The following is a 20,805-nucleotide window of genomic DNA, read 5'->3' as shown; positions in this document are numbered from 1 at the left end:
TTCCAGACTTAGTTTTTGGAAAACCCGCAGAAGTGAAAAGATTGTTCTGCCATGCTATCATGTTGGATATAAGAGGGGGAAAGTCACCATCCAAATACATATTGGTGCAAATGGCAAAACTGGGAATATTAAGTTAAGAGAACTTAGATAGAAAAGAGATCAGCCAGAGAAAGGAAAAGATTGACAATTTTCTTTTCTGTTTCACACACACATTGTCTTCTAGCATGAAAGCCACAACAGAAGCATAGCAGGTGTGATCACTAAATTCTGTACATGTGGACTCATATTTGTCTTTTGGGAATAAAAATGGCACGAGCAGTGGCTGTGTGCCTTCAAGTCATTCCCAATTAGTTTTCATGTCAAGATTTATTCAGAGTAGGCTTGCCTTTGCCTTTCCCTGAGGCTGACAGAATGTGACTTGCCCAAGGTCCCCCATGTGATTCCATGCTTGAGCAGGGATTTGAACTCTAGTCTCCAAAGTCCTAACCCAACACAAACCACTTCACCATGCTGGCTGACCAGAGCATCTATTAAAATTCTGAAAAGAAAAAGAGATGAAATTTGAAAAAGCAATGTCCACTGCTATGTTGCCACACTTCACAAAGATGGACAATTTTTCATTTTTGCCATGTAACGTAATGTGCTTGTGCTTTCCTTAGAGCTCAGTACAATCTGCTTTCAGTACTACTAATATTTATTTATTTATTTGCCCTATTTATACCTCACCTTTCTCTACCCTGAGGGGGACTCAAGGCAGCTTACATATGGCAATTATTCAATGTCTTACACACATACAAACATTAAGCTTAAAATAAATTGAATTAAAATTAATACATATTAAACATTTAAAAACATTACATTCAATATTAAAATCACTCCACCCAGAAATAGTAGTCTAAGGCCGTTCTGTAATCACTGCACATACTCCAAATATATTATTGCACTATGCTATTCTCCAAAAGCCTAATCCCAGAGCCAGGTTTTTACTTTCCTTCTGAAGCCTAGGAGGGAGAGGGCTGATCTAATGTTGCTAGGGAGGGAGTTCCACAGCCAAGGGGCCACCACTGAGAATTGTTGCGCTTGGGGAAAAAGTGGGACCGAGAGCAGGGCCTCCCAGACAATCTTAATTTGTGAGGTGATTCATAGGAGAAGATACATTTGGACAGGTTAGCTGGGCCAGAACTGTTTAGGGCTATTAACCATTCATAGATATTCAGTAGTGTACAATTTAAACATTTTTAATTCATTTTAGGCTGCTGATGAAATGGTCCTCTGGGTGGAGGTCACCAGTCGGGTTCTGGCTGGTTGGAGTAAACGTCCCCCAGAGCACCTCAATGTAGGGACAGATTATATGGGAGAAGGCGATCCTGAAGGCAACCTGGACCCAAATCATATAGGGCTTTAAAGATTATAACCAACTTACCTTTTAACATGTCAATATCATCATTTTCTAATTCAGCCATCCATTTGGGAGGAGAACTGGTGATAGGCTATTAAAAAGAAATGAACACACACAAAGGGGGAGTGCGATAATCTGTTTTCTTTGTCAAACAGGAGCCACGAAATACTTTAAGTAAACCTAACTAACCCAGAATGTCAAAACTCCATTTCAGTCAAATATTCTACTCAGCTGTTTACAAGATGCTTACATTTCACCTTTGTCCAAATCTGAGAGAGTAAATGAATAAGCTTATCTCAAGGCGACTTGGATGAGATGTTTTACTTTGCTATATATGAAGAACATAGGTAAAGGTAAAGGTTTCCCCTGAGGTCAAGTCCAGTCGTGACCGACTCTGGGGATTGGTGCTCATCTCCATTTATAGGCCGAAGAGCCGGCGTTGTCCATAGACATCTCCAAGGTCATGTGGCCAGCATGACTGCATGGAGCGCTGTTACCTTCCCGCCAGAGCGGTACCTATTGATCTACTCACATTTGAATGTTTTCAAAATGCTAGGTTGGCAGGAGCTGGGGCTAACAGCAGGCGCTCATTCCGCTCCCGGGATTTGAACCTGGGACCTTTTGGTCCGCAAGTTCAGCAGCTCAGCGCTTTAACACACTGTGCCACCAGGGGCCCCTATGAAGAACATACGTTGATAAAAACTAATTTTTCCCCAGGGTCTCTTTTAATTCTTGTTTCAATACACCAAACACTGTAAAGCATTCCATGTGGTTAACTTATGGTTTCATTATATATTTGTGCAGAAAATTAGGAATTCAATTTTAATTTTAAAAAAACCTGAAGGCGTTATTTCAAGAGAACAATTCAAGAATTTTGCACTTTAATTTTTTTGAATAAGGTTATTTTCTGGTTCCATCAATATGGTCAATGCTAATATCCCAACCAAAACATGAAATGCCTGCGATGACTCGTGGCATTTTAATGTATGAGGCATAAAATTTAAATGTAATAACAAAACAGTATTTAAAATATAGCAAATAAAATACCTGTCAATTATCTGCTTTTTAACAATACTCCAAAATCTGCTGCCTTGTGTATTCTACTGAGTACATCACACATGGAATTACGGCAATACCATACTAGCTTACATATGGTTTGAGTTCAGTCTCCTAAGCCTAATAGGTTGTATCAAATATCTCAAAACAATTACAGCAATAAAACATATTTATATTCACACAGTATTGAATATGCACTTAAAACTGGCTACTTCACACTTACTACTTCATACTATTGGCAAAAAAGCTAATAATTCTCTTCCAGAGGACTCTGTTGGATATTAAACCATTTGATGAATGGGAAGAACCTATCCATTAGTGGAGTGTCCTGTCTAGATCAAATCTACAGTGAGTATCTAGAAGCAATGGCACACACTTATGTAAAATGGCGTATAGAAATTTTATGTTTTGTTTACCAGCATCTCAAAGCAAGAAAAGCAAACAAATCAGAATGAATTAAGCAGACTAAGGGCACATCTACACTGACCATTTAATGCTGCTTCAAATCAGTATGGAAAAAGTGAATGAGTATATGGGAAATCCTGGAACCAGTTTGAGGCTTGGGTGGTGATGACACAAACCACTGGTGTGTATTAAGGGTTTTATTTTGATCACCTTTGTTTGAGTTTTTTGTCTGGCTGCCACATTTTGAAGTTAGTTTCGAACCTCATTAAATAGTTATTGTAGATGGCGCTAAGGCTACAATCTGATACACAGTTCTCTGGAAGGAAGCCTCCTTTTACTAACTTGAATAGCATTACTTCTGAATAGATATGTACACAATGCTAATATAAATCCATGATAGAAACTACTTACACTTTTAAAAGAAGCTGCAAATTCAGCAACACCTGGTACTGGAAGCAAAGCAGACAGTTACTGCAATATAATTTCTGACATTATAGAATTTCAAAGACCTTTTAACAATATAACTTCTTAAACTGCTAGAAGGATCCAGCACCCATTCACATCCCATTTTACTTAACTCTTAATTCTGTTACTGTGTCAAGTTCAGTATTAATCATGTTGCTTCTACATAGGTACATAGTGCTGAGCAGCCGCTTGCCTTTTTTCCTCTGGCTCATCATCAAAGTACACCTTCATGCAGTTTTAACTTAAAGTGCATTCCCTCAATGTCCAATATGGATAAATCAGGCATGGGCAAACTTCGGCCCTCCAAGTGTTTTGGACTTCAACTTCCACAATTCCTAACAGCCGGTATGCTGGATGAGATTTCTGGAAGTTGAAGTTCAAAATACCTGGAGGGCTAAAGTTTGCCCAAGTCTGGGCTAAATATTATGTAACTATAACTGGATTGCCTAAGCATTTCTCAAGTTGGAGTCTAAGAATCAATGTCAAAATCCTAGCAAGAGCAGAATTATCTTATAGTCCATGATAAAACTGTTGTAAATGCATTTGATTCAGAAGTTCCTTCTCTTCACCCGAAAAAGCTGTCATAGTTAATGCTTTGTCCACATTGTGAAAATGTAATTAGCATTATATGCACACAGACTAGTAAATGACTTCCAATGCCAGGAAAAAACATATCAATCCTTGGTCTTTCCTTACTCCTGATATATTGGAAACATACTCAATTTTTTTTAAAGTGGCACATTTATTTATACATAGTTATCCTTTGGTTTAATATCTACCGTGTATAAATATTTTGATATCTCCCGTGGATAAGTCGAGGGTCATTCCATAGAGAGAGGAAAGCAGCAATGATACTTGAGGGCCAACTGCACCTAGCCATTTCCCCAACTCAGGCATTCAAAAAGGCCAGATGTGCCACCACAGCGAAAAAAGTAGAGGGAAGTCAGTGCTTCTTTTATCTTCTTCCAGGACATACTAAGCTCTTGGCTTCTTGCCACTCTACACAGAGAAAGGGATTCTTCCTCTTTAAGAGTTAAAGTACAGCATTCACACAGACCGATGGATAGATTGGTCCAATTTGGGGAAGGAGATGTGACAAAAATATACATGGGTATATAGGGTACCTCCAGTCATAAATAGGGGCCCCTGGTGGCATAGTATGTTAAAGCATTGAGCTGCTGAACTTGCAGATCAAAAGGTGCTAGGTTCAAATCCCGGGAGCGGAATGAGCGGCTGCTGTTAGCCCCAGCTCCTGTCAGCCTAGCAGTTTGAAAACATGCAAATGTGAGTAGATCAATAGGTACCGTTCCGGGGGGAAGGTAACGGCGCTCCATGTAGTCATGCCGGCCACATGACCTTGGAGGTGTTTACGGACAATGCCGGCTCTTTGGCTTAGAAATGGAGATGAGAACCAACCCCCAGAGTCGGTCACGACTGGACTTAACGTCAGGGGAAAACCTTTACCTTTTACCAGTCATAAATAAATTAAGACATGCACAAAACCCCTTCTATAAGTGTACAGATGGCTCAAAACCTAACCTAAAAATACTAATCTCAAGCAAATTTTCCCTGATTTAAGTTTAATTATACAAAACAGCTGCTACTTTTTCAAGAACTTGTTACAGCATAGGAAAGTAAGTTACTGGCGAGCAGAGGATACACTATCAAGCTGCACCAGCTAACCATAACATGTCATATTTCTCACATTTACATGATAGGAATGTAATATTAACCATCCTCTTCCCTCTCAGTATTGTATTGCTTTCTGTTTCCACTTTTTCTGAGATTGGAGAAGGAGCCATGGCTCACTTTTTATTCAGGCTGAAGACTATTTTGCATCCCACTACTTAATATAAAAAGTATATTTTTTTCAAAAGGTAGAATTTGATTTCCATAACTTCTGGGTTATGTTTTTTTTTTGACACTGCTGAAGTACCCTGCCTAGAAATGTCCACTGATTGTAATATGAGGCACCTAATTATAAATGCAGGAAATGAGATTCTATGTAAACATTAGGAAGAACTTCCTGACAGTAAGAGCTGTTCAACAGTGAAAAATGCTACCTTAAGAGTGTGGTGGAATCTCCTTCTCTGGAGGTTTTTAAGCAGAGGCTGGATGGCCATCTGTCAAGAGTGCTTTGATTGTATCTTCCTGCATGGCAAGGAGTTGGACTGGAAGACCCTTGTAGTTTCCTAACTACAACTCTCTGATTCTAATACTCAACAACAACTGTCATCATCTCCCTAGGTGCAGAGAACACTTACTGCTTTGCTGTTCCTTAAACTGACCCCTATAAATGATGACCTCATCATAGGGGTTTCTTGGTGTAATCTATTCAGAGGAAGTTTCCCATTGGCTTCCTCTTAGGTTGACTGTGATTTGCCCAAAGTGGATTTCTGCAATTAAGGTGGGATTCAAACCTTGGCCTCTTAAAACCCTAGTTCGACACTGAAACCATTATGTACAACACAAATAAGCAATTCATAAGCTAACTAACATGTGTAGGCACCTTTGTTTGGTGAATTTTGAGAATTATTTTAGACCATAAATGAAAACACAAATATGACCAAAAAAAACCCCTTGGGGTACTCTTAAAAATGAGGTTGGGAACCTGTAGCCCTGGTCTTCAAGAATGCTAATCCAGCACTCAAACCACTATCCACACTGGTTCCTCAAAGAAACTGCAATTGGCTAAAGAACTTCTGCCTGCTTCTCATATTTCCCACTCAAGTACAACTTACATTGTTCTGGCCAGAGGTCAGGTGATGCCCGGTCCAACTTTTCAAAGCTCAGCAATGAAGCCTCCAAGTCTGTACCTAGAACAACATAATAACTACTTATATATATATATATATATATATATATATATATATATACAGTATAATAAATTTAATACATAAAATATAGCACACATATAGAAGCAACTATTCTAAGCCAAAAAAAAAAAGCAGTGCCACAGCCGTGGGAGTGCAGTATTCATTCAGGATGCATGAAGAACACAAATGCAGAAACCTACAGAATCTTATCAGGCATGAACTGAAACCTAAAGCCATGAAAGTCCTTTTCCCTCTTCCCACACCCTGTCTAATTAAACTCCTGCCAATAAAGATGCACTCTTCTACATTTTGATTTGGGAGGAAGTCTAAATTCAGTTGAAACCCTAGCTGCCTTGGCTGATGATCAGGGATTCTGAGAATTGAGGTCTACAACAAGTGCAAGATCACAGTCTGGGAAGCACTGAACCATAGCTTCTTTGGAGCCAAGCACTGAAAGGATGAAACCAGCCTGATAACACTGTGTAACAAAATTTGAAAGATTTTCTGTTTCTAGTTTGAAAGTGTTATTTCCTGTTTAATTGTGCAGTACTTATTTTGAGATACTCCAGAAACGTCATTTTTGTGGCCGAGGGTAGTATTATTATTTCCTTCAGGCTAGGTACTTCATTTGTAATTTTCTTTAATGAAAATATGCCATTTTTAACCTTTCAATATACATACCACAACAAAGTTTTTGCAGTTGAATAAACCATTTCCATCTTTTTATGATAAAACCAATTTGGAAATGACATTTATAACCCAGGAACAAAAAATCATGTTACATATTGCAATTTACTTTGGGCGCATCTACACTGTAGAATTAATGCAGTTTGACACCACTTTAACTGCCATGGTTTGATGCTGTGAAATACTGGGAGTTGAAGTTTGGTGAGGCACCAGCACTCTTCGGCAGAGCAGGTAGAAGGATTTGCAAAACTACAACTCCCTGGATTCCAAAACATTGCGCTATGGCAGCTAAAGTGGTATCAAACTGGATTAATTCTACAGTGTAGATGAACCCTTGGAGTTAGGGAAGCACCGCATGCCCAAATATTACTGGACTGCAGTCCCCATCCTCCCCAAACGCTGGTTGTGCAATAAACTGCCCACCGTTACAGACCTCACAACCTCTTAGGATGTCTGCCATAGATGTGGGCGAAACGTCAGGAGAGAATGCTTCTGGAACATCGCCATACAGCCCGGAAAACTCACAGCAACCCTGCCCACCGTTAGCTTTAACAGGAACTCTAGATCTGAACAGTGAAGGGAAGCTCTTCAAAGAGTAACAAGTAACCTATGTGAGTTCTAATTGACTAATTAACATACCCGCGCTGCAGTTTCAAGCCACGGCCTCGCTCACACACTCACTTAATAACTCAAACCTACGCTTTGACAGACCCAAGCCTCAACCCTCCAGCCGACGAGACATAAGACCCCGCCTCTGCATTCCTCACCTTCACCCGAGACCGCCATCTTGGTCCGTCACGTGACCCCCGGGTCCCCTTCCAACGCGGGAGTCCCAACACCTCGACTATCTCCCTCTTCAAAGAACCCCTTCTGAGGGGGAAAGAAGCAAACGTCCAATCAGGCTCCGTCTAGAGGGGGCGTTCACGCCAAACAGCCAATGACAGCCCGGAGAGGAAGAAAACCGCGCGAACTCGGCATCTCATTGGAGGCCAAAACTTCAAGGGGCGGAAAAGGTGCTAGGGATAAGGATGCCATTGGCCCGCCGCGAGGCAAGGGCGGGGCCTCCCTGTCGAGGTGGACGGGACTGTTTTTGAGCAGAGGGTCGCGCGCAGAATGGCGGCGGTGGCAGCTGTAGCGGTGCGGGGGGCGCAGGGAGGTCGGCGCTGCTGCCTCTGGCTCCGGGTGAGGTCGCTCGCAGCGGAGGGCGGGGCTCGGGCCTGTTCAGGGGCGCGAAGGCAGGACTGGGGCTTGCCCCCATTTTCCTATCCTTCCTCTGGGAAGGGAGATGGGCAACAGCTGAGGTGAAGCAGCGTTGCTCTAGCGTTGGGCCTCGGTCACCGTCCGAAGCACAAACCTGAGCCAATGCTTCTTTGGATGACTTTAAGCAGAGGCTGGGTGGCCATCTGTCGGGGGTGCTTTGTGTCTTCCTGCATGGCAAAAGGGGGTTGGACTGGATGGCCCCGGGAGTCTCTTCCAACTCTAGGGGCCCTTCCACACAGCCAGAAAAACCCAGAATATCAAGGCAGGAAATCCCACATTACACAAACCAACAAGTATTTTTCATCAGATATAATTTTAGGTCATTCTTGTACAGTAGAGTCTCACTTAGCCAAGCCTCGCTTATCCAAGTTTCTGGATTATCCAAGCCATTTTTGCAGTCAATGTTTTCAATTTATTTATTTACAGTATTTATATTCCGCCCTTCTCACCCCGAAGGGGACTCAGGGCGGATCACATTATACACACATAGGGCAAACATTCAATGCCCATAAACACATCAAACAGAGACCGAGACAGACAGACGCAGAGGCAATTTAACCTTCTTTTGAGGGGATGTTCGATTCTGGCCACAGGGGGGAGCAGCTGCTTCATCATCCACTCTGACGGCACTTCCGCATTCCAGGTCGTAAATTAGTTAAACTTGCCTCCCCACTTTTTTGTAAGTGGTACCTTATTTCCTACTTGATAAATGCAACTATCTTTCGGGTTGCTAGGTCAGCAACGAGCAGGGGCTATTTTTTATTTTTAATTGACGGGTGCTCACCCGCCATGGGCTATTCTCAAACTCATGACCTCATGGTCAGAGTGATTTATTGCAGCTGCTCAACAGCCGGCGCCACAGCCCGGCCCTAATATATATCACATTTTGGTGCTACATTTGTAAATACAGTAATTACAACATAACATTATTGCATATTGAACGACTTTTTCTGTCAAATTTGTTGTCTAACATGATGTTTTGGTGCTTAATTTGTAAAATCATAACCTAATTTGATGTTTAATAGGCTTTTCCTTAATCTCTCCTTATTATCCAAGATATTCGCTTATCCAAGGTTCTGCCAGCCCGTTTAGCTTGGATAAGTGAGAGACTACTGTAGTTTTTTTGCACTGAATTATAAAAAAGCTACAGTTCTTATAGCTTTTTGCATTGAATTCAGGTCTGTGTTTATTTTTTCTCTTTTTTTTGCGATGATGCTGTTCAAATAATTAATGCATGTATGCACTGATATTAAGATTCTGTTGATATCAGTACGTAAATGCATCAAGTATTTGATTAGCCTCAGACAGATCTGAATTCAGCGCAAAAAGCTATAAAAATGACCTAAAATTATATATGATGAAAATTACTTGTTGGCTTGTGGTTAATTAGATTCTATTGATATCAGTGTGTAAATGCATTAATTATTTGATTAACCTCATCACAAAAAGCTACATGTGATAGAGAAAAAAATAAAAACTGATCTGAATTCAGCGCTGAATTTTAAAATAAAAACTGATCTGAAAATAAACTGATGTGAATTCAGTGCTGATCTGAATTTTAGGTCTATAAGGATGACCTAAAATTATATCTGTTGAAAAATCCTTGTTGGCTTTTGTTACACGAATATGATGTGAGATGTCCAGACTTTACAGTAGTCCGCTCTAATGTACCATTCATCATATTTTTAAAAATCACCATAAAATTGATTTAAACTGTGCTACTCTTATTTCTGATGATTACAAAAAGTTTGATTTTGTTGGCTTGTGTTATGTGGACTCAGATAACCCAGTTCAAAGGAGATAATGTGGGATTTTCTGCCTTTATATTCTGGATTATATGGCTGTGTGGGAGGGCCCTAGGATTCCAAATCCCTTCTGGATCACAGTCTTCCCTTCAGGAGCAGTTGGACCCCCTAAAAAGGCAACTTTTCTATGTTTCAGCTGCGACTAGGAACATCATGTTTTGAATTTCATGATTCCAGTGCATTCTTAGAGTTCTTGGAAAGCCAGGCCAAATCTGTGTTGCTGAGCAGGCAGAATTTGCTTAAAGATAGCATTAATGCCATTTTGACACCACTTTGACTGCCATGGCATAATACTGTGGGATCCTTGGAGTTGTAGTTTGTGAGGCACCAGCACCCTTTGAGACAGAAGGTGAAAAGTGTGATATTATTATTTCATTGATATACCGCTTTTCTCACCTCTAGGGGACTCAAAGCAGTTCACAACACAATAACTGGCAAAGATTCACTGCGTCACAACCATATAAAAGAAACATTACAAGTCTAAAAGCAATACATATAATCATAAATTAGCTCATTAAAACTAAATAGATCATCAAACATATCATAAAACATTAAAACCTTAAACATTAAGGTATTTAAAACATTGCATTGATCCTATGGTTCGATGCAATGTTTTACAATTGGAAACCTCAGTATTCCATAGCATTAGAGTCAAGGCAGTTAAAGTGGGGTCAAACAGCATTATTTCTACAGTGTAGAAGATACACACCAAGTTCAGGCATTCTTTGCAGAAATTTACTGAAAAGATCCACTGCCAACTGTGCTGACTTTGCATTAGAAACCAAAACAAGGCTGTTTTGTTTAGAATAGGTCTGAGGGAGGGCATTTGAGGTATCCTTGGATTGCACCTGTCAGCTGTAATTCATAATGCTTACTGCAACAATGTTTGGAAGGGAACATGCTGTTTTGGAATATGAGAATATAGATGAGGCATGGGCAAACTCCGGCCCTCCGGGTGTTTTTTACTTCAATTCCCACAATTCCTAACAGCCAATAGGCTGTAGACTTCCTACATCACAATTGGACAACGTCTAGACCACCATTTCTTAAACTATGGGTCCTGACTTAGCTCAGTACTGGGGTCACAATAAAATTGTCAACAGTAAATGCCACCCATTTACACAAATCTGTTAGCAACAACATTCAGTGTTTACAGTGAACTCTACAGAAAATGCTTCAGCTGTACTTCATAAAAAGGAAAATCAACCTATTTAGCAAGCCTTACACATGATAATTTATTTTTCTAAATGTTTGATTTTACATCCCTTTGTTATATACCTATACACCTGGGGTCATGTAAACATTTATTGGGTAAAAGGTTGAGTGGAATTTTTTAGAGAAGTCTTGTTCTAGGGAACAGCAAGCCATATGGGCACTGCAGTGTTGCCAAATCTTGTTCTATAGCAGCAGCAAAAGAAAGCAAAGCTTCCCCTCTAAAAATGTTCATGCTTCAACATACCTCCTTTACACATAGCAGTATGTTCTTCTAGATCTGAAATTCCGCTTTTACACAAGGTGTTGGGGAAGTATAAACCTTGCTTTAAATGGGAAGTTTTTTTTCTTTTTACTGTGGTCCTCCAGGCCCAGGTGCTATAAAAACAGGGTGCGTGTTTTGCCCACCATTGCCCAGTATGGCTATTCTTTACTGCACTGAATTAGTTTTTGTCTCCCTGCTATATATTCTGCTTGCAGATCTCTAGGAAAGTTACTCCCAGCTGGCATTCATCATCATTCTTTTCATCCTCATCAGTGGTAAGTTGTTCTGTTGTTTAAATTGTGAGCGGAGGGAGAGGCACATCATATACTGTCAGGCTGGGCTTTTTCAGGGTAGTGACTGACATTCTGGTGCATTCCTGGAAAGAGGAAAAAATATGTGTACCAAACCACTTCTACTGTATCCAGTGAGTGAAGCTAGAGAAGTGTGATTTTTTTTTGGGGGGGGGGTGATTTTATGACTAAAATTTCTTGACTTAGAACAGTACTCTACTATATATATTCATGTATATCATCTGAGTGGAGGCCACTAGAGGGAGCTAGAGAGAGATGGATAGTCCCATTTTATGGGGGTAGAGGGTGGGTTGAAGGAGGAAAACCATTTCCCCCTGTTATCCTCCACCCACCCACCCATTTCCCTGTTGTGGAAACAACTCTCCTTTGTGATATGGGAGGGGGAATCATCAGCAAAAATGGAAGAAATTGTTTTCCTCCTTCAGCTCCCATGGTAAAATGGACTATCCGTCTCTCTCTAGTGTCCCCTAGTGGCCTCTGCCCGGATAATGAAACAGTACATAAAGTAGCTTTCAGTCTTCTGTAAATCCATAAACCGGAGATCCCTATGTGAAGATAATTAAAGGGCAAATAAGAGAAGGGACTATACAAATAATATTGTTGTAGGTAGACGAGTCTGACCTAATTGGTATTAAGATATAACACTGACTAGAACTTTGCATTCCACAGCCAACAACCAAGCTGTTCATAGATGGCAAGTTTGTTGAGTCCAAAACCAATGAATGGATTGATATCCACAACCCAGTAAGTGATGTTTTTTTCCTTGTGCTCATCTGTCTGACTTGGATTGTGCAGTACATCAGTGTAAAGAAGGACAAGGAAGTTTTATAGTGGTTCTCTAAGTTGTATTTGTAAACAACCTGAATTTAACCAGCTGTCTTTAGTGGCGTTTAAAGGGAAAAACTTCAGTGCTATTATAACAAGCTTGATTTTTTTTGGAAGACAGGTTATTTTACTTTTTCCTAGTAGTTCTTATTTCCATCAGAATGATCAGGTTCTTTATGAAGGGAAAAGAATGGTTTTGACTGGATCCTTTTCAAGGGCTTAGAACTACTTTGATATTAACTGCAAAACATACCGTAATACAGATTCGTTCAGTGTATGATCCCTAATATTACTTTACTTAGTATACTCTTGAATCTTCCTATTACATTTGCTTTAATATAGAAGTTTCAGTAATTTTAAAACAGTTTGGTATAAGAAATGTCTGAGGCTGATGCATATGTTAATACAGTAGAGTCTCACTTATCCAAGCTAAACGGGCCGGCAGAAGCTTGGATAAGCGAATAACTTGGATAATAAGGAGGGATTAAGGAAAAGCCTATTAAACATCAAATTAGGTTATAATTTTACAAATTAAGCACCAAAACTTCATGTTATACAACAAATTTGACAGAAAAAGTAGTTCAATACGCAGTAATGTTATGTTGTAATTACTGTATTTACGAATTTAGCACCAAAATATCATGATGTACTGAAAACATTGACTACAAAAATGGCTTGGATTATCCAGAGGCTTGGAGATAAGCGAGGCTTGGATTAGTGAGACTCTACTGTAGTAGTAAAATAAAGTAGTTTCATCTTTATGCCTCCTGAGAACTAGCCAAAGTCAGTTGTTATCAATAAATGATCTCTTCAGCTAACACTCAGTATGGAACAACACATTTTGGAAGTTGCTGATAGACACATGTTTATACCGCTAACATTTTCTGTGGGTATTTATAAGGTTCTAGTGAAGTAGACTCCCTCCCCCATCAGTAGAGATTTGGGGGGAGGGGCTCCATCATACTCTATATCATGAATAGCAGCTGCCTGAGTCAGTTAGGATTGCTCTCTTTATTATAATGTCAATTTATGTTTCATTTGCTATTCTAACAGGCCACTAATGAGGTGGTTGGCCATGTCCCAAAAGCCACACAGAGTGAGATGGAAGCAGCAGTGGCTTCTTGCAAAAAATCATTCCAGAATTGGTCTGAGACATCAATTCTGAGTCGACAGCAAGTGTTTCTACGATATCAACAGCTCATCAAAGATAATCTGGTGAGGAATTGTGTCCTGTGCTTGGCTCATTTGCTGTAATATGAGAATTATAATTGCTCTTCTACTGTAAACAGAATCAAGTTTATAAGCCACTTTGCACATAAAATTATTACCTTGCTGCATATGGACATCAGTGCCTGCCTAAAGGCAAGATTATCTGCTGAACAGGGATTTATTCATTTATCAGATAAAACCATTTTAGTTTCAGATGAAATATTTTTGTTTGTGTAAAGAAAAGGGAGAAGAACCTTTACTCTGCTAATCCATAGTTCCATTTTCTTCCTGCCTAGATTATTCTTCGTGTTAACATAGGAATGTTGGACTTTAGGTATTAATTCCTGTGGGGAAGATTAGATACCTATTTCTTGCAAAAATAATCACATATTCATTTTGGTTTAGCTCAAAGTTGTCTTAATGTGAATTTGACAGTTATTGATTAAATTGCTATTTATCCATATGGTAATCTGTCTGAAAAACACCTATCATTGGTTCATTTTTCTGTTCCATAGACACTTTTTCCTCCCACATTATTGAGGTAACCTTATGTTTAAGGAATCTCTTCCCTCTTTTTTCCTAGAAAGAAATTTCAAAACTGATAACCTTGGAGCAAGGAAAGACCTTAGCCGATGCAGAGGGGGATGTGTTCCGAGGCCTCCGTAAGCATATGTTTCTATTGTTGTTGTTGGTTCATTTATATATTCTCCCAGAGGTGAAACCCAAGACAGCTCACAAAAGGAATAAATAAAAGAACTCACAAAACCATCACTTTAAAAGTATAAAATTATTTAAAAGGCATAAAAGGTTAAAAATAAAGAACACACATTAAAAGCTTGCATGAATAAACAGATCCATGCCTGCTTGACAAAAGGAGAACAGAGAGGAGGCCAGTCTGGTCTCATAGAAAATTCTAGAGGTGGAAGTAGCGACTGAGAAGGTTCTGTTTTGTGTTTTCATCAAACAAGCCTATTATGGTAGTGGGACAATGAGAAAGCTCTACCCTGTAAATCTTAAGATTCTGGTAAGTTCATGGGATGCATGGTCCATCAGATAGTCTGGCCCAAGCCATATTGGGCTTTATAGGTCATGACCTCCACTTAGAATTGTGCCCCCTTAAAAACTGGCAGCCATTAAAGCTGTTTTAACAAGGGAGTTATATGGTCTGTATAACATCCCACTGTGTTCTATGAGTCCCTTTTGGGGTGATAAGGGCGGAATATAAATACTGTAAATAAATAAATAATAGCTTACATGAGGGAAATTGAGTGTTTTTTTGTGTCTCAGTAGTTCAGAAACTCCAGGAATATAGTCTTCGTCATAATTATCTTGTGATGGGTTCCCTTTATGTTACAAATGATATACTGTCAGTAGAATCTAGCAGTGCAGAAGCAGATTCTGCATGCCTTTCTTGCTCTGCTGCTACTACCTGGAGCAAATTTTGAGGATACATGGAATGTTGTATGGGAAGATGGGAACTGTTCTTCCATCAACTTTGCTGACAGAGGCATTTTCATTAACAGACGAACTTAGGAGTTTATCTAGCATTTTTGTTTACTTTCAGTCTTGATTTGTTTGCTTCCTCGCTAGTTTTCATTGATCCATAGAGATGGGTGAAAACAAATGTCATATAGTCTAACCCCTTTTCAGTTACAGGATTCCTGACAGATAGCTGCCCAATCCCTACTCATGTATTCAAATGAAGAGGGGGTTAAATGTGTGTAAAACTGATGGGTCATTCATGTTACGACTTTCTATTACTAAGAACAAAAGGGCAAGTGTTAAAGTACTGCTTCTTAAACTGTGGATCCCAACCCCAAATGGGGCTCCCTTAGCTCAGTATTTGGGTCATGAAAAATCGGTTAGCAACAACTTGCAGTGGACTTTTCAGAAAATGCTTCAGCTGTACTCCACAAAAAGAAATATCAGCCTGTTTAGCAAGCCTTGCAAATAGTGATTTATTATCAGTATTTTTTTTAATTCTTATTTTATATACTTATATACTCTGGATCATATAAATATGTCTTAGGTAGAAAAGGGTCGTGAGTAGAAAAATTTAGGAATACCTGAGCTAGAGAAGGAAAACTGTGGGGAAGGACAATTGTGAGCATATATATTTTTCATTAAGGTAACAACAGCGATGTTGCATAAAATGGAATACTGTTAGCACAGTGTTTCTTTCAAAAAGGAAGTTGCTGGCAGAATGGGAGCTATTTATAGATAATGATTGCTGTTGTTAGAGTGAAAAAGCTTGATGACCAATTTGTGTCCAACTGGAGAACAAGAGTTTTGGGATCTGTGTATCACAAATAATCATTGGCACCTTCTTCCTGTGTTGCAGAGGTTGTTGAACATGCCTGCAGCGTGACATCCCTTATGTTAGGCGAGACCCTTCCCTCTATCACAAAAGACATGGACACCTACACATATCGCTTACCCTTGGGAGTATGTGCAGGCATTGCGCCCTTCAATTTCCCAGCCATGATTCCTCTTTGGATGTTTCCCATGGCCATGGTGTGTGGAAACACTTTCTTGATGAAGCCTTCAGAACGCGTCCCTGGAGCTCTCATGTTTCTTGCCAAGTTGCTGCAGGATGCTGGCGCCCCTGACGGAACACTGAACATCATTCATGGGCAACATGAAGGTAACTGCAGGTATTAGAGTTTCCCAAGCTGCTGTGTATAGGTGGGATACAGAGAGCGATGACATTTAGATTATGTTACGGCCTTGTGTTCTTTTTAAGCCAGTTTGAAAAAAGTTTTTTTTTTACTTATTTCCCATGTTAGTATTTCTGTTCATGGTTGCAGATTATAGTTGCTGTGAAATAAGCATGTACTGAGAGGCTGGGGGAAAGGTTTTAGTATTTTAAATTCCCTGTTTGAAAGTGTAGCTGGGTGGTTTATTTAAATATTTCATTCCACATTCAAGGCAAACCCACTCAATGTATGTATATAATGTATATCAAATAACTTTGATCATGCATTCAATGTGAGAAAAAGGGAAATATGACCCAAAAGGGGAATAGTACCTACATTTAGTGGGAACATCAAGATCCCTGTCAAATGAGAGGAATTAAGGTTTGTTGTTGCTAGAATATGATTGCTAAAGTATGAGGATTAGTACCTTACTTAACAATATATTTTTATTTCAGCTGTGAATTTTATTTGTGAGCATCCTGATATTAAAGCTATCAGTTTTGTGGGATCTAATCAGGCTGGAGAATATATCTATGAAAGAGGTTCTAAGCATGGGAAGAGAGTCCAAGCCAATATGGTAATTTACTGGTAACTCTGTTTACGGAACTGTTTTTGACTTGTCTTCAAAACTTTTCAAATATAGATAATTTTGTGTTCAGAATGGTTCTTTCTGATGTTTTTGGCTACCTACGTTTTGTAAAAATGTACTGAATAACAATATTGTAATAGACATTTTCAAAGTTTTTCAAAAATTTCTGATTACCTACCTTTAGGTAGGCTTTGTTTTGGTAATAGCAGCAATAGATAGATGGAAATGTTAAATTCCAAGATATATTCCATTTGCTGAGTGTTGGTTAGAGAAAAAGTATATTTTCCCACTGCTATCTTAAGCTAGGAACTAATTTCTGTGTTGATTGGTTTTATTTTAGGGGGCTAAGAACCATGGAGTGGTGATGCCAGATGCCAATAAAGAAAATACTCTGAATCAGCTGGTTGGAGCAGCTTTTGGAGCAGCTGGACAACGATGCATGGCTTTATCTACAGCAATTCTAGTAGGAGAGGCTAAGCAATGGCTGCCAGAACTGGTGGAAAGAGCTAAAAAGCTTCGAGTCAATGCAGGTACATTTTGGTAAAATCCATTATGCTCATGTGCTATTAGCCCTGATTTATTACTGTATTTATAACCTGATTCCCTATAATTATCTCATGGTGTGGCTCAGTATCAGTAATGAAGAAAGACAGGCACTGTCATCAGGCTTATGGACTAAAAAACAAGATATATGGGAAGGGAAGAGGCAGATGTAGGAGGAAGTAGTGAGCTGTAAGTGGCATTTTGTATTTAGTTAGGACCTGGATGGTCTGCCTTTACTGGTATTTTTGTCTAAGTAGTAGGAATTAGTAGTCATTGTTTATTTTACTGATAAATAGAGCCATTACTTGCTCTTTTCCCCCCTTTGTTTCTGCAGTTCTAGGATTATTGTATGCAAATTTAGTTTTCTTTGGAGGGGGTGTCTTGGAGGCTAACAGCATCTGTAATAATAGATTTATATACAAATATATAAATAGAGTACAAGTGGAGAAAAGCAATATATATAACCAGACACAAATTTGTTAACGGTGCTATGCTAAAAATTCCTCTACCATTTTTTCAAGCATTTTTTTGATAGGAAAGAAACATTTTTATAAAGTGTCATGTTCTTTTTGTTAGTTGATAGTGGTAGCAGGTTCCTCTCAGCGGCCCCCTTTTTAACAGAAGGATGGCTCAAGTTTGTCTCCTTCTGTAATGACTACAGATTAGAAAAAGGGAAAAGAAAAAAAAATTCACAGATGTTGTGATACAGTCTGTGGGCCTGAAATGGTTACATGTAAGTTATTGTTGCTTTCTTTCTTTAGGGTATTTGCATCCTATTCATCAGTCACAGTCTCTCAGAACAGCTTGTAAATTATTGATTTGACAGTTCCTTGCCCTCAGATTTACAATTTAAATATGGCTGCACAAAGTTAAAGAAATTGCAGTATGGGAAGGGATTAAGTCCAGCAAATGCTGCCTCTTGCCTTTCTTCAAGGCCAGGGCAGTGGCAATTGGAATATGGAGGGAAAGTCTTCCATCTGTTTGTGGGCCTGAGCTTGATGAAGCTCTGTCTGCCTCTTCTAGAGAGAGCCCCACCTGAGACATTGAACTATTTCTTCTGGCACAACATCCCAAGAGATAAGGTGATTCACCCACCATAGTTTGAATTGGTTTCCATGCATCTTACAATGCTGTAAGAAATGGGGATGGTGGTGTTGCTGTAGTTTTTCTGACCTATTTTACAACACATTGAAGCTTCTGCGTACCTAGATAAGGAAAGCAATTGGTGTGCATCAAGGAGAACAGTTACAACCTCAAAAAGGCTGTTCCACTGTGGCATGGAAATCCAAAGTATACAGAAATGAGAGATAGTTTTCTCAGCTGTAATTCATCTACATAAACCATCATGTATCCAGTTGGAAATATTTTTCAGGCTAATGGTTCATACTTGTATTGGCTATGTGCAAATAACTTGGGGTGCTTTGGAATTGATCCACCCCTATCCAGATTACTTGTTTACTGTGATGTTTTGCAGGGAAGGCGGGTGAAACCAGAAAGAGTCATTGGGTCATCTGGCAGAACTCAGTGCTTGGTTTATTTCAGCTCTGCAATTCCAGGTTTTGTTTGATTAGACTGAAGGATTGATTTGAAGTAATGAAGATGACCAGACCAACTTGTGTTTGTTAAACCATTCCAATCAACAGTTTTTTTCTCTCCTGGAGATGCATTTGCTGCTTATTTAATGTTAGCAAGAGCCCTCCATAATTCTTGCTGCTTTAACTCTTTCAGAAAATACATACATTGTGCACAGCATGACTGCATTTTCACCCAAATAAGAGCTTTTTAGTTAAATTATGTGTATAGAGAAGGATTTGAGTATTGTATACAAATAAATTCTTTGGACCAAATCTAGAATGAACATGATGATGCTTTCTGAGTCTTGGGTAGCTTCAGAGTGCCAATATCAATGTTCCAGGAGTAAGCCCAAGAGTTTAGGGGGTACATCCAGACTGAAATTAAATAGAAGCATGAATGCTCAACAAAAAAGTGATACAGCTTGCTTTTTGTTACATAAAGTACAGTTGTATTTTACTAGGATTTAGCACTCTTTGTACTTTCATAGGAGACCAACCTGGAGCAGATCTGGGGCCCCTGATCAGCCCACAAGCCAAGGAACGTGTCTGTCAGCTGATAGACTCTGGAGCAAAGGAAGGCGCTAATGTTCTCCTTGATGGACGAAATATCAGAGTGAAAGGTTTTGAAAATGGCAATTTTGTTGGACCAACTATCCTTGCTAAAGTTAAGGTAAAATATGATAGGAATACAGTGTTCCCTCACTTATCGCGGGGGTTACGTTCCAGGACCACCCGCAATAAGTGAAATTTCGTGAAGTAGGGACACTTTATTTATTTCAATATTTACACATATTAGTAGTTAGGTGGCTTTTCTCCCCTTTGCAACCCTTCTTCCTGTGCCTGCCAGTTTCCCTTTTGTGAATGCACCTCCCTCTCGTCAGCATCCAGAGTGGCCTGGCTGGATGCTGACGAGAAGGAAGGCGCATGCGCAAAAGGGAAACTGACATCTTCTGCACATGCACATCTCTTAGAAAAAAGCCGCGAAGCAGTGAGGGAGCGGAAAGTAAACTGCAAAGTAGGGAGGGAATACTAGTTCCCTCCTCTACAGGTGTCACTTTTTCCCACTTGGTTTCCATGTGATAGATGAAGTGGACCAATCGAAATGAATTTGTCCACTAAGAGTTGGAAATACAATAATGGTGTTTACTCAATATATGGGGAGGGCTGGGGAATCATGAATGTAGGTATCATATGGGGGAGAGTTCAATTGGATTTTAGTGAATCAGTACTCCTTGGGTATATGAGATTGATTGGTGGAGTTTTGAATGCCTCTTATATATCAGTGCAAACAAAAACAACCCAACTGTGGTTATAGGATAGAGTGATTATAGCCAGCACTTACAGACATTATATAAGAAACATAGATGACTACTGAAGAGCAATGACTTATGAAGGAGTAGTCCTATAATAATAGTATCAAAAATTAAATTTCTTTAATGTGAACTACAGTTCAGATATTTTTGTTTTTGCAGCCTAATATGACCTGCTATAAGGAGGAAATCTTTGGACCAGTTCTAGTGGTTCTGGAAGCCAACACTTTGGATGAAGCAATAGAAATAATTAATGAGAATCCCTATGGGAATGGAACAGCAATCTTCACCACAAATGGTGCCACTGCTCGGAAATACTCACATTTAGTGGATGTTGGACAGGTATGTAAAAGACGGTGGTTATGCTATATACAGTAG

The 20,805-nt window shown here is 39.5% G+C and overlaps 2 protein-coding genes across 9 annotated transcripts in view; one reads left to right on the top strand and one right to left on the bottom strand.

The window, feature by feature from the left end:
- The window catches only part of lin52 (lin-52 DREAM MuvB core complex component), a 94,935-nt gene extending 87,187 nt beyond the window's left edge, over positions 1–7,748 (bottom strand). For 3 of the 8 annotated variants that reach the window (XM_016991378.2, XM_008125562.3, XM_003214385.4), the window contains exons 1-4: positions 7,596–7,747; positions 6,067–6,141; positions 3,272–3,309; positions 1,424–1,490 (exon numbers count right to left, since the gene is read on the bottom strand). In XM_016991378.2, coding sequence (XP_016846867.2) covers positions 1,424–1,490; positions 3,272–3,309; positions 6,067–6,141; positions 7,596–7,614 — 199 coding nt within the window. In that variant the 5' untranslated portion in view covers positions 7,615–7,747. Of the gene's footprint in view, positions 1–385; positions 539–1,423; positions 1,491–3,271; positions 3,310–6,066; positions 6,142–7,467 lie in introns of those variants that run through there. The other 5 variants (XR_010001935.1, XM_062967672.1, XM_062967674.1 and 2 more) reach the window with 4 other exon arrangements.
- A 105-nt stretch (positions 7,749–7,853) lies between these two features.
- aldh6a1 (aldehyde dehydrogenase 6 family member A1) overlaps positions 7,854–20,805 on the top strand; it is a 16,376-nt gene continuing 3,424 nt past the window's right edge. Inside the window, exons 1-10 of the mRNA XM_003214454.4 lie at positions 7,854–8,010; positions 11,586–11,645; positions 12,351–12,425; positions 13,560–13,721; positions 14,299–14,377; positions 16,057–16,359; positions 16,867–16,988; positions 17,341–17,530; positions 19,606–19,787; positions 20,590–20,769. Coding sequence (XP_003214502.1) covers positions 7,942–8,010; positions 11,586–11,645; positions 12,351–12,425; positions 13,560–13,721; positions 14,299–14,377; positions 16,057–16,359; positions 16,867–16,988; positions 17,341–17,530; positions 19,606–19,787; positions 20,590–20,769 — 1,422 coding nt within the window. The 5' untranslated portion in view covers positions 7,854–7,941. The remainder of the gene's footprint in view (positions 8,011–11,585; positions 11,646–12,350; positions 12,426–13,559; positions 13,722–14,298; positions 14,378–16,056; positions 16,360–16,866; positions 16,989–17,340; positions 17,531–19,605; positions 19,788–20,589; positions 20,770–20,805) is intronic.

The sequence above is a fragment of the Anolis carolinensis genome, chromosome 1 (genome assembly GCF_035594765.1).
Source record: "Anolis carolinensis isolate JA03-04 chromosome 1, rAnoCar3.1.pri, whole genome shotgun sequence".
Lineage (NCBI taxonomy): Eukaryota > Metazoa > Chordata > Lepidosauria > Squamata > Dactyloidae > Anolis > Anolis carolinensis.
Note: the sequence above shows the minus strand (reverse complement) of the source record. Positions and strands in the feature narration are given on the sequence as shown.